We start from the raw sequence: 13,616 nt of genomic DNA on the forward strand, positions 1-13,616 counted from the left end.
TATTTGTGTATATAGGGAGAGACCTGTCAATCTAACTGAGCGAGCAGGATGAAACTAGCGGAGACCAGCCTCTTGGACTAGCCTCCTTATCCCTGGCCATATTTTCAGCTAAGTTATTCCCTGAAATGCCATGGCATTTCAGAGTAAAACAGGCGTTTGTAATGCAGGAGCCATTCTGTCATGCTGCTGGTAGTTTGGGAAGCATGAATCAGCTGACAGGTTACCTTTAATCATTTCTCTGATTTCAAGCATATCATGAAACATGCACACAGTTTCCTTGTTATTGCTAGAAATAAATGTATTTATAGGCATTGTAATTTCACAATGAAGAAGCAGTGGTATTTATTGGTGAATACAAGGAATACTTAGTAAAAGGAGGAGTTAAAAGGAGGAGTTCGCCTTCCTTGCAATATGCCCTCTCCTGTATAAAAAGTCTCAGCAGAGATATGATTACAGTGTAAAGGTGCTGATTGATCCTGACTGACGGCATCAGTTTATGCAGAAATGACCTTCTACTTGTTCCTCTCCCTCATACTGCATATTATCACATCTTCTGCAGCAGAAGGTAAGCCAGGTCTCATCTTTTTCCTGCTGCCTTGAATTTCACTGACAAATTGCTGTCTTCTGTTCATTGTACACAAATATGGAAAAGATTACAAATCCAAACTATTACAGAACTCATATATCCTTTATCAGTGCAACCTTTGACAGAAAGGCAGCACTGAAAATGCAAGTTTATTGTTTTAGCTATACATGAAGACTTGACAATTGAAACAACTGAAATACCACTGAACTGTACTATATTTCAATTATTTCATCTGACAGATAAAGCTGATCTTAACTACTGGGAAAAGTTAGGGGAGGCTGGAAATCATGACATCAGTTAATCTTGTCAATTGACGTTATATCTAAAGTGGTTATTATTATTATTATTATTATTATTATTATAGTATGCTTTGTAATCACAGATCAGAGTTTAAATTAATTTAACTTTATTAATCTATTATCTTTAATGCAATTTAGATGTATTTTTGTCCTATAAAAGAGTAGTATATTTAAGGCTATGTTCACACATCTTGGTTTTTCAGTGTTTTTGATGTTTTTTATGCAAATTTTCAGCTGCGTTTTGCAGTACCAGAAGAGCCTATGAGATTCTAGAAACCTCATGCACACATCTTGTTTTGTTTTTTTCAGGATTTTGTGCTTTGCGCGGCTTTTTGCAAAATAGAGCATGTCACTTCTTTCAGCGTTTTTTCAGCCATTGGAAGTAATTGGTGGTGAAAAAAATGCTGAAAAGATGCATCAAAAACGCAGGTGTCAGGTTTTTCAGCATGTTCTCAGCGTTTTTTTGTGCCAAAACCAGAATGAGATTTTTTTTTTCACTGAACTTTATGTACATACATGAAGAGACAAAAGGACAGTGAAAAAAACGCACCAAAAAATGCAGCAAAAATTCACCAAAAAAACAAGTAAAAAAAATCCTGAACAAACCTCCTGGCAAGAGATCAGGTTTTGCTGCAGAAAAAAAAATGCCGCAAAAACGCAATGTGTGAACATAGCCTAATACTAGAGACAAGGAATACAGACAGAAAACCTGCTCATTGAATCACTGTCAGTGCAAAGCAACATTGCCCTTTTGTTGTACCCAAAATCCACGTTGGTGTCAATAAGCCACTGATATAGTAGGTTATTTTTCTCATTGTAAATGGTATATGAAATGTGATTGCTTGTTTTCCAATTTGTTTTATTTTCATATTCATTGAGATAATAATGCACAATATAGATAAGCAGATCTATACATAGATAGATCCATAGAGAGATAGATCCATAGATCTATAGATAGAAAGATAGATAGATAGATCCATAGATAGATAGATAGATAGATAGATAGATAGATAGATGGATAGATAGATAGAAAGATAGATAGATCGAGAGATAGATGGATAGATAGATAGAAAGATAGATAGATAGAGGGATAGATAGATAGATAGATAGACCCATAGATAGATAGATAGAAAGATACATAGATAGATAGATAGATAGATAGATAGATAGATAGATAGATCTATAGACAGGTAGATATACATACCATAGTAACTATGACATGCTGATAATCACATGTGCCTAAGGCTTATCTTTGCTTTTACGTATAGATCAGTTTCTGTCAATGTCACAATTATACAAGTCATTGAATATTTCAGTTTGTTGACTTAGAATCAATGCTCACCCAAGTCTATCGAAGACATATAGAGCATTTAGTGTGACTTGAAATTTATATTAATACGTGGGAGCAATTAATTTAATGCCTGTGGGGTTACAAATATCTATTTAGTGTAGTGTTCCCCAACTCTAGTCCTCAAGGCCCACCAACAGGTCATGTTTTCAGGATTTTCTTAGTATTGCATTTGATGGAATTCTTGCCTGTGCAGGGGATGCAATTGTCACCTGAGCCATACCAAGGAAATCCTGAAAACATTACCTGTTGGTGGGCCTTGAGGACTGGAGTTGAGGAACGTTGATTTAGTGTATCAATAACATGGACATGCTATAGACCAAAAGTCCAGCTTTTTCTCTGTTCTGAACATATACATCATCAGCATGAAGGACAGTTACACCACTCTGTCCAATATCAGTCTTTTCTCAACCACCTATGCCACCAGGATTTACCTATAATGTGGATTCCTATTTTTCTGTTGTGATTGAAATTTATTTTTGGCCCCATAAATATATGGGCAATAACTTTGTCCAATTGTTTTTAATATCATAAAGATATAAACTACAATATATATGAGCATGTAAGGCTTGGGATGAAGACACAGCTACTGTACCTTTTTAAAAGACCCCAAATAAGTTATACTCTGACATTTTGCTTTACTGTTTATTTCTTTCTGGGTGGGGGGTCTTATCCATCTGAATACATTCTTCCTGAACTTTATAACCAAACAGCTGAGGTATAACCTTGAGTGTGCCAAGTTATCTACACAAACGTCTCATTTCTGTAACTTGTGTAACTTATAACACCTGGTCCATTTTTACATAACAACAACTCTTCATCTCTGTCCTGTCTGTCTAACTTTCCAACAAATATATCAACTCACTTACTTTTAGTAGCTGTTACTTACACATGCAACGTAATATCACTAAATCGCAAAGTGCCATACAAATAGAATGATGATCATCTGGTTACATTGGATATCATTTCCACATATTTACTTTTTTACCAGATGAATAAAAGTAAAATTCAATATTTATTCCTGAATATCTCCAAAAATTATGGAAATTGCCTTCTAGTAAAGCTGTCTTTGGCATTTATAGGAATGAAAAAAATATCATGGTTATCACAAATGAATGGTATGTTTCAAATCATCTTGGCTAGGGCTCCATGGATATGCCTGATGTTTTACACTTAGGGTGCACTTACACTGGCCGCCCCACAGCCATTAAACCACCACTGATCAGCTACACAGAAGCCAATCGGTGGTTATTTAATAGATTATTTAGACAGGTCAAAGGCACTTCTATGTGTACAGAATTAACATGTTAACGATCGTTCTTTGCAGAAATACTGCCATTTTTCTCGGCAGCACGTGTCCTTTTTACATAGGACGACATTGTGCTTCCAAGAAGGTTGATTTTTAAGGAAGCTCAAAAGCAATTTCACCCAATGAACAAGTGTTTAGCCCTTTAATCAGGTGATTGGCAGCCAGAGTATTGGTTACACAATGCTAAATCTATGGATCACTATAACATACAATTGGCGACATCACATCCTGGCGCATATCACAGGTTGGCTACAAGCTCAGCTTTCTTGGTGTACATACAGAAGATATTTTGTTGAGAGGATAACATCAAGGAGGTTTAACTTGTCAAGATCTAATTTCTATTTATATATCTATCTCTTAGCTATCTATATATATTAGTTATATAGAGTTGTAGTGAAATTAAACTACATGGAGAAAGGTGACTAATCTAACAGAATAGGTCAAATTAGATCAAATGCCATAAATCTCCAGGATAACAAAGCACATGGACAGCTAAGAGGAGAAAAATGCTGCTTTGTTAGTTTCAGGGGCTGTATTTTTTGCACACCAGAGAAGATCTATTGAAAATATTATTTTCTTCTGTATACAGAAGGGGGAGGCATTGTTGTAGCTGATAAAAGGAAAGCTTCCAGCACATGATGCCAAAAACCAGAACATGTAAGCTGAATGTTTTACTGCCTGCCAGTCATCATAATTAGATAAATTACTAACACCATTCGGAAAATGCGTAAACATTTTTTTACTGCGGTTTCTGAAAAAGTGATATAATTCCAGATATAGAACTTCATTTTATAAGAGTAAATTGACACTGACTGGATTACAGGGGGTTATTTTATATTCAAAAAATACAAGATAAAGTACACCAATACATTTTCCTCTCTGACAGCCAGTGCAGTACTCATACTATGTAAATGTATGCTTGACAGTAGTGGAATGAAATTTTTAAAAACGTAGTATTTTGTTGGTTTAATTTAAATTATTTAGTAACAATAACAGAAAAAATTATCTAATAATCCCAATTACTCACACTATTGGGCGGAGATATAGCCACATGGAGATTTTTCTATGTTTTGAGAAATATATTCTGTTTCTCATAAAAAAGAAGAATGTGATGATTGTGTATCATTCATGTAACCCCTAAGTCCACATCTTACCCTCATGCAACCTGTTGTGTGCTATACATTATCTCTGTAGAGATTATGGCAACATAATACAATAGATGTCTTGACTCCATATGACTATGTCTTGTGCTTTTTGCTTGTAATTATAGTTAGAAGCATTGGTATCATATTAATAGCTATAGAGAATGTCATATAATTACATTATATATTTGCTGATCAAACATTGTACATATGGACACTATTGAATTTGAAGTATAAGAATGAATATACGGTATAGGATATCTTATAGTGCATGATACAACCGGATACTAAAAGCTTTAAAAGAACCGTTAAATGGATAAATACTTTAGAGACACTGATTTGCTACATAATAAGCATTTACTTTGTGCATTTCTTCTTATAAATAACAATGTTTGCTTTGGGTGTGTTTTATACAATGAGACTTGTTTTCTGTGGTAAATTAGTAAATTTCCCCCAAGGTAACAGAACTACAGAAAAATATATGAAAGGCTTATCTGGAGCAAAGCTGTCATATCTCATCTCGAGCCATCAAATCACTATTAATAAATACAGCACAAGGTTGTATTGGTTTAATGCTTCTAACTACATTAGAAAAGAGGTTGTAAACTGGAGAGAGTTCAATTCTCAGCAGAAAACACAGCTAGTTTTCTGAATTGATCTTTTGTACACTTGTAAGCTGCTTTATATGATGCCAATTAAAACTTTATAAACATAAAGGATTATAAATCTCTTGTTGGCCATCAAAGTAAGGTCAAAAACCATAATTACATAAATAAAGATCTATCTACAGTATCTATCTATAGTATCTACAGTATCTATCTATAGTATCTACAGTATCTATCTATCTACAGTATCTATCTATCTATCTATCTATCCATCTATTCCATATCTATCTATCCCATATCTATCTATCTATCTATCTATCTATCTATCTATCTATCTATCTATCTATCTATAGCATCTACAGTATCTATCATCTATCTATCCACCTATCTATCTACAGTATCTATCTATCTATCTATCTATCCCATATCTATCTATCTATCTATCTATCTATCTATCTATAGTATCTATCTATCTGTAGTATCTACAGTATCTATCTACAGTATCTATCCATCCATCTATCTATCGTATCTATCCATCTATCCATCTATTTATCTACAGTATCTATCTATCTATCTATCTATCTATCTATCTATCTATCTATCTATCTATCTACAGTATCTATCTATCCATCTATCTATCTACAGTATCTATCTATCTTATCATCACAATGTATCTATCTGTCAGCGTTTATCTATCATGCTATCCATGTTTAAAATACCTACAGTAAGATAACTTTTTAACATACTTAATATTTTTTATAAATTATATTTTTACAAAATGTTTTATAACGTAGAAAGCAGCTTAGAATACCTATAACTAATAATAGTGCCAAAATGAAGTCCAACAAACATAAAATGGTGCGCTTGACTAAACAAACACATGTATAAATAAATACATTTTTCACTGATATTTTTTTTATATATATTTTACATATACAGAAAAATAATATAATACATAGTATACACATTTTATACTTATATAGTGCTGACTGTGCTCAGTGATTTCAGCATAATAAGTGTCAAAGCAGAACTGTCAATCCCTCTGAAGTCACACGACATTGAGCTTCTTAGCATTATAAACATTAGGGTAATTACACTATTAAGTTATTAAACAATGAATCGCTAGGAAAAATACATTAAGTCCACTGTCAGCCTATGACCTACCAAGGAACCTATGCTTCATGGTTGGGAAACTGGAGAGCATATTCCATTCTTAGTGACATGATATAGAACTAGAGGTCCATATGAATGCACCCCACCTGACATTTACTAATATATTTAGAAAAACACGGGAGAAAGTTTCTGAGTTTGCCAGTTACTCCTTGTAGCATTCACTGCTGAAGGCGGCCATACACATTAAATAGCTGTTGGACAGCTCATTCAATTTCTCCCCTTTCCTCATACACATTAAATGCTAACCTTTATGTTTTTTGCATTGGAAACACTGAGTATGCTCTTATTAGACACCCTTGGTGGCGGAATTTTGTCCAGGAAGAGCAAAATGATTTGGCTTGTAAATTCAAACTAACCAACCCTTCTCCCCCCTGATATCATCTGTGATAAGACTCCCGTACATATTAGAATGTTATCTGACTTTAAATTGTGTATTGATCTAAATTATATGTAAATCCAGAATTCCTTATAAAGATATCTTCTTTGAGTAGTAATTAGAATTCCAGATGATGAAATGTGCTTAATGGAGTGTGTCCACAATTTGTTTCATATTTTAAACATCCCTTCTAAAGCTAAAGTACAGTTATGTATCATCAATGACTAAAGAAATTTCATAAACTACAGTATATATATCCAGTGATATAGAAATGTACAATGGGGTTGTCCAGCTCTAACAATTATGAGTAAATGTGTTTACAGTAGTAAGATGTAAAACTCACTAATACACTTCAATTAAACATGTTGTCCGGGGCTTTAACCTTAGTCATCAATGTCTGATTGAGGGGGTGAAACATCTGACACCACGGTCAGCTATTCCCAGTGTCAGCGGCAACCAGAACTGCTCAGTTACAGAGCTGCCGGCTGCTGCACATTCGCCCCCTATTAAAAGCGCACCTGTCAGCAGGATTGTGCTTAGTAAACCACATACACTGTCAGGTGGGCGCCTTTACACTGATTAATATGATACCTTTGTTGATGAAATCCATCCAGTGCTTCTTTTATAATCTTTATTTTCATTCCTGAGATAATGATATGCTCGTGCTTCGGGGCGGGCCTTGGGGAGGGGCTTTATCTTGTGCTCTCCTCATGTATTCATATGTACAGCTTCTGACAGGTCACTGTGCCTTCAGTGACCTGCCTCCTATTTTAAATACTGCCTTTGTAATTGTCGTACACATCAGGAAATTTGCCTACAGCAAAATGGCCCCCGCTGCCCGCGCATGTGCAGTAGCATCTCTTGTTTGCCGAGAGATGCTACTGCGCAAGCGCGGCCAGTGGCGCCATATTGCTGCCGGCAAATTTATTTTTACTACAGCAAAATGTTGCCCGTGCCTGCGCAGTAGCATCTATTGCTTTCTGACAGAGGCTACTGTGCAAGGGCTGCTACCGGCTAGGGGAAAAAGAAATGTGCCTGCAGCAATATGGCGCCACCGGCCGTGCTTGCGCAGTAGCATCTGTCAGCAACCGAGAGATGCTACTGCGCATACATCGGCGGTGGGGGCCATTTTGCTGCAGGCAAATTTCTTTTTCCAACAGCAAAATGGTGCCCGCACGTGCACAGCAGCCCCGATCTAAATACATTAGTGACAGTCCCATCAGCTCCACTTCAAACAAGTGTTCGACACAGGAGAGAGTTCCCTTGGTTGGCACTACATCATTTCTTTGTGTGAAGGCGGCTATCTAACTTGCTTGTTCAAGAGCTAAACCAGCCCCCTTTTCTGACAGAGATGGAGGGTGGTTTAGCTTATTGAAATAATCAGACAGTCCCCTTCCCCCACACCACTGATGATGTGCTGACATATGAAACTCTATGTGGTACTGAGCTGGTACAAGCTGCAAGTAACACTCCTGAGACTAATGCAAATTTCTTCAGTCTATCACAAATTCGTTTAAAAAAACGATTAGATTATAATTAAAATTGAAACTTGATTGTTTATTAAAAATAAATTAATTAAAAATAATTGTTAATGTTGGATACCTAGAGTGATAAAATTGAATTGACACAAACTGGTCTAGAGGAGGAAACCCAGCTAATCACCATGAACTCACCACTGATGTTATATGCAAGCCAAGTGGAACCAGTTATTTCATATTGTAATTTGTAACTGAATGCTTAGTACGTCCGCTTAAATCAGGCTTGAGAAAAATATCTGTTTGCGTGATAAAGGTTTTTGCTACTCTTGGGGAAAGAAAGTGAGCTTCTTTTCTGCGACAACGTGCCTGAAAATGTACCAGGATATGGTGTTTCAAGCTTAACTTTTTGTAAATAGTCTATTTTAGACTGCGAGAAGCTGGAAATAGATAAGCATTTTCCTGCTGCTTGCAGCAAGCTAAAACAAATAACATCCACGCACTGATCATGAAAGATTGGCCTGTAAATCAAGTATTAAAGCCAAAAAGGTTTTGCATTCAAAACTTAGAAACCCATCTTCTGAATAACAAGTGCATGAATCTATGAGAATTTTAAGGTGCGTGCAGTATCTTTTCAAAGGAATCTGTCAAAATGTTTTTGCTATGTAATTGGAGGACAGCGTGACGTAGGGGTCAAAACACAGATTTCAACGATGTGTGACATGTCAGCCTGTGTGCTGTTGTTTAATTACACTGAAGGTTTTATCACCTGCTGATTATCATTGTCTGGACTACATCATCTACAGCAGCCCATGCATACTAGTCTGACTCCACCCCCTCCTATGATAAGCAGCTCACTGTCTATAGACAATGTAAATAGAGGGCCTGGTGTGGGTGGGGTTAGCTGTGATGTGGGCGGGTTAAGTTTCTCAGCCCTGCTGCATTGGTAAATGCAAAAATATTGATTGCGTCAGAACTGCTGCACCCGGTAAACTAAGTGATACATTGCTGAATTCAGGGTCTCTTTGCATACATCAGGTTGCTTTCAAATGAAGCAGCAAAAACCTTCTGACAGATTCCCTTTAATAAAGTTTCTACCATATATAAATTTATGAAGCTCTTCCTTTTTTATTTAAATGGGAAATTTGTTCCTTATATACTGAAGTGGTAAAAATGAACACATGCAGGTCCACTATTCCCCTCTCTCGGGAAAAAATATTTATGATTCAATATTTTTTTTTAAGGATTTGTAGCACATTAATAAAGATCACATAGCCCCACAATACAGAGTATAGGAAAGCACAGAGCAAATAAACCGGTGGAGGTACCACTAATAAAGAAAAGGTCCTTATCTCAAAGACCAAAACTTAATCATATAATACAATATTTTTAACCCTTTCCTAATATCCCCTGAGTATGTGTGGCAGAAGTCAGAAGGAGTTGTATGGGACAGGTTTAGGAGCTTATTCAATGCCATGTTTGGTGGGTGATGGTGACGCGCCCCCTGGGCCATATTCTTTAGGGGAATACCCGGAGCCGGATCAGATGGGGGTTGTAGTCTTCCGAGTGGCTGTGACCCGGTCCGTGCCCAGGGTGTCAAGCTCAGTTGTATGTGGCAGTCCTACAGATGTTATTAAGTTCTTTATTGTCGACTACGCCACCCGTTGTATTGCGGTCACTACGGCCGCCGCTGCAGCAGGGTCCGCTGAGGCTGATGGTGTTGGTGCAGCTTTAGATGGTATAACCCCCAACGGGAGGGGTATAGCCTCAGGGGGTCAGGTGCAGAGGATGGGGGTTGTGGTGGTGCAGCGTAGATGTTAAATGAAGACAGAGTCGGGTTGTGCAGTTTAGGGTATTTACTCACTGCTGATGTTCCGGTCACTCCAGCTTCAAGTGACCACCCGAGCCGTGCTGCGTCCACCAGGTCCTGGATTCAGCCAACCCCCAAGCAAGTCCGGAGCGTGACCCTGAGCTCTCCTTCTGTCCTTTCCTCTGGCCGTCCCCACTAGTGATCCACCTAGGTCCAGCTCCCTCGGGCCTTCTGTTGGGAGACCCTTGGCCTTGGGTTCCCTGACCCTTCACGTGGTTTGCCTTCGGGGTGGATGTGGTGGGTGGCCGTGGCAGACGCTGCCCACGGCCTCCGGTCTCTGGCTAGGGTGTGCTTTTGCCCCCACCAGTTTGGGATCCGGTACCCTATTGCCGACTCTTCACCCGGGGATTGAATTTGGGTTCTCAGAGTCCTTTCTTCTTCCCTCTCTGGGTCTTTCTCTCTTTTCTCCTCTCTCACTCTGGCTCAGGCTTCTCTGCTCTTCTCCTCTGACTTCTCACAGACTGACCTCTCACAGACTGACTGTGGCAAACTGACTCCTCTGCAAAGACTGACCCTGATCTTAGATGGTGCCCACCTTAAATACTCCCTCTATGTGTGAGCTCAGGTGACCAGCACCCAATGAGCTCCTAACTTTACCCAGGCTGCTCCCCCTATCTGCCCCTACACTACTTGGGATGTACCACCCCCCTCCCACTCCAGCCAGGAACAGACTCGGTCGTACCTGCACATTTCTAAGTGGGAGTACCGTTGGTCTGTTCCCCGGAAATGGGATGTGTGTAGTGCAAGCAGCCTACCGAGCTCAGTTCCACACTCCATCCTTACCCGGGAGTGGAATATCACACCTCTGGGTTGAGGTGCATTACCCCTGTAGCAGCCGAATCCTCAGGGTGCTACATTCCCCCCTGGTAAATCACAGCACGTCCTCGGGCTGTAAGATATAAAACACCAAAACTTACAAAATTTTTGCATAAACATATAAAACATCATACAAAACATTATATATATATATATCAATAAAACTTTTTCATATAAAACATTCTTGTAGACTTTTCCTCGCTTCTAGCTCCTCCTCCGGTCACTGTGCAACGTGTGACCGGGTAAAGTGCGACAGTCTCTCTTGTAGTGAAAACAACAGTTTCCTATAAAACCGGTAGGGGGCGCTTTAGGAAGCGCAACTATTTACACGGGATATGGCCGCTCTCAGTCCTCGGCCAGGTATTAGGGAGGAAGGACCGCTCTCAGTCCTCGGTCAGTGGGATTTAAGGGATAAACGGGTAAACAGTTCACACTTGCTGGTCCCAACGGGGACTATATTATCAACAGTAACAGTTCACTGTGCCCCGACGGGCAACTATATACAGCTTCTGCTCCGCTGTACTTAACGACGGCGTCCTCCTGCTCTTTCTTTGTGGTTACCTTTAACTTCAGACCCATCCGGGTCCTCTTGTTCTTCCTCCTCACACCGCAGCTCTTCCTCCGTCAGGCGATGCACATGGAGGGCGTAGGGTCCTTTGGCACACTTGTGCCGGGTAAAGGTGACCTCGTCCCCGATGTAAAGGTCACGACCTCTGTGTCCCTCCGGTAGGTGGGACTCAACGTCTCTCCTGGTCACGAAGACGTCGCCTGGGGTGCGGTGGTCTCGGATGAAGCCCCACCCATGCTGCATGTTAAACTTGATCACAGTCCCGGTGGTGCGGGGACTATGCGCTGCACGGGGGTCTCTCCTGGCCCGGCTCTTCTGCTCCGCGCTCCTTACTTGAGCTTGCTGTTCCCGGACCCGCCTTTCTCTCCGCTCCCTCTCGAAGACCTCGAGTTGTTGGCGGCAGCACTCTGCACGCTCCGCTGCAGCTGCCCGAGTCTCCTGAGTGAACCCCATGAGATCTTCTCCGGTGGGGTCCCACTCAAATTGGGCCTCTTCTAGCGGGGGCGAGATCCTCTTTACGGGCTTTGGAGCCGGGATCAGGGGTTCATCTAGGGGCCTCTCTTTCCGGAGTCGGGGATGGTGAAACTCCGGTGGCCAAATAAAGGGCTGCCCATCCGGGCACGTATGTTGGGCGAACAAATCTTCTCCCAGATGCGGCACTCTTGGTCTTATGGGCGCGGTGGTGTTAGCGCCCGGGTTGCCCGGGCCTTGCGGCCAGGCCTGGGGTATCTGGAAGGTGAAGGGCACCGTAAGGACGGCGGCACCCTGGGCTACTTGGCCCTGCGACCAGGCCGGGGGCTCCGCGGAGGTAGGGGGCGCTGTTGGTATTGCGGCGCCCGGGGGTACTAGGCCTTGCGACCAGGCTGGTGGTACTTCCTGCTTGGTCACGCTCGGGGTCGAGGCGTGTGACGTCACAGGGGTCGCGGCTGCGGCTTCCGGTTGAGGCCTAGTCTGTGGCGGTGACGTTGCGGTTACGGGCACGGCAGGGGGTACTTCGGGCTCTGCGACGGGGAGCTGGGGCAGGTACGCGGTTTCCCGGTTTGGGGTAGAGACGTCCCCTTTACCTGCCTCCCTTCGTTCGGCTCCCTTCGTTCGGCTCCCTTCTCGGCGCCGTCTCCGGCCTTCAGTCCTCCCGCGCCATCCTCAGAGGCGGTCTGTCTCCTCGTCTTGGGTGGCGTGCTCCGCTGACAGGTCTCGGTCTGCTGGGCCATCTCACGGCTCCACTCCGCCAACGTCTCTCGCTGCACCCGGGCCATCCTCCTTGCGAGGCCCTCCAGAGCGGTCTGTGCACACTCCCGGTCTCGGGGGAGCTGTGCTAGGACCTCCACTAGGCCTAGTGGGGTCGTTGCTTCCAGCAGGCTCCTGACCAACGGGTCGGTGCTGCTCTGCTCTCCTTCCACTGTTTCCAGCAGGCTCCTGGCCAGCGGGCCGGTGCTGCTCTGCTCTCCCTCCTCTGTTTCTAGCAGGCTCCTGGCCAGCGGGCCGGTGCTGCTCTGCTTTCTCGCCATCTCCGGGTAAGCTCCTCCGATACTCTTCTCCAGGCTTCTTGCCTCCGGGTGCGCTCTCTCTAGACTGCTCCAAGCGACACCCATCTTTGCTCTCTTCTTCTCAGTCCTCCCACTTCGAGGGCGGTCCCGGGGCCACTTGGTGATTGTCAGCTCCAGGGGCAGTTCTTTCACGCTGACAGACACCTCTAGCATCACAGTCTCTGTTGGTGGGGGCGGTTTCCACTTTTGGCGCCATTTTCGGTCCTGGCCCACGATGGGAGGTGGCCTCCCGCCACCCTCTGGCACGCCCATAATGGCGTCCGCTCTTCCAAGGCGGGAAACCTTTGGAAATGGCGGGAATCGTCTCCCAGTGGCGGGAAACTCTGCAGATGGCGGGAAAAAGCTGTTAATGGCGGACAACCGGCGGGAATCGATCTGTGACGGAGTCCGATGGCGGGGACCCTCCGGAACCGGCAGGAGACTTCTTTTTGAGGTAAACTTGTTCTTTTCTTCAGGCACGCAGTATCCGGGTGTTGCGGGCACGAGATCCTGCCGGCTACGC

The 13,616-nt window shown here is 42.2% G+C and overlaps 1 protein-coding gene across 1 annotated transcript in view; it reads left to right on the forward strand.

The window, feature by feature from the left end:
* The first annotated feature begins 408 nt into the window (after positions 1-408).
* Positions 409-13,616, forward strand: part of CA4 (carbonic anhydrase 4) — a 37,161-nt gene continuing 23,953 nt past the window's right edge. Inside the window, exon 1 of the mRNA XM_073665476.1 lies at positions 409-565. Within this exon, the coding sequence (XP_073521577.1) occupies positions 505-565 (61 nt within the window). The 5' untranslated portion in view covers positions 409-504. The remainder of the gene's footprint in view (positions 566-13,616) is intronic.

This window comes from Phyllobates terribilis, unplaced genomic scaffold (assembly GCF_046119375.1).
Source record: "Phyllobates terribilis strain yellow unplaced genomic scaffold, ASM4611937v1 Scaffold_2__4_contigs__length_985480577, whole genome shotgun sequence".
NCBI classification, from domain to species: Eukaryota; Metazoa; Chordata; class Amphibia; order Anura; family Dendrobatidae; genus Phyllobates; species Phyllobates terribilis.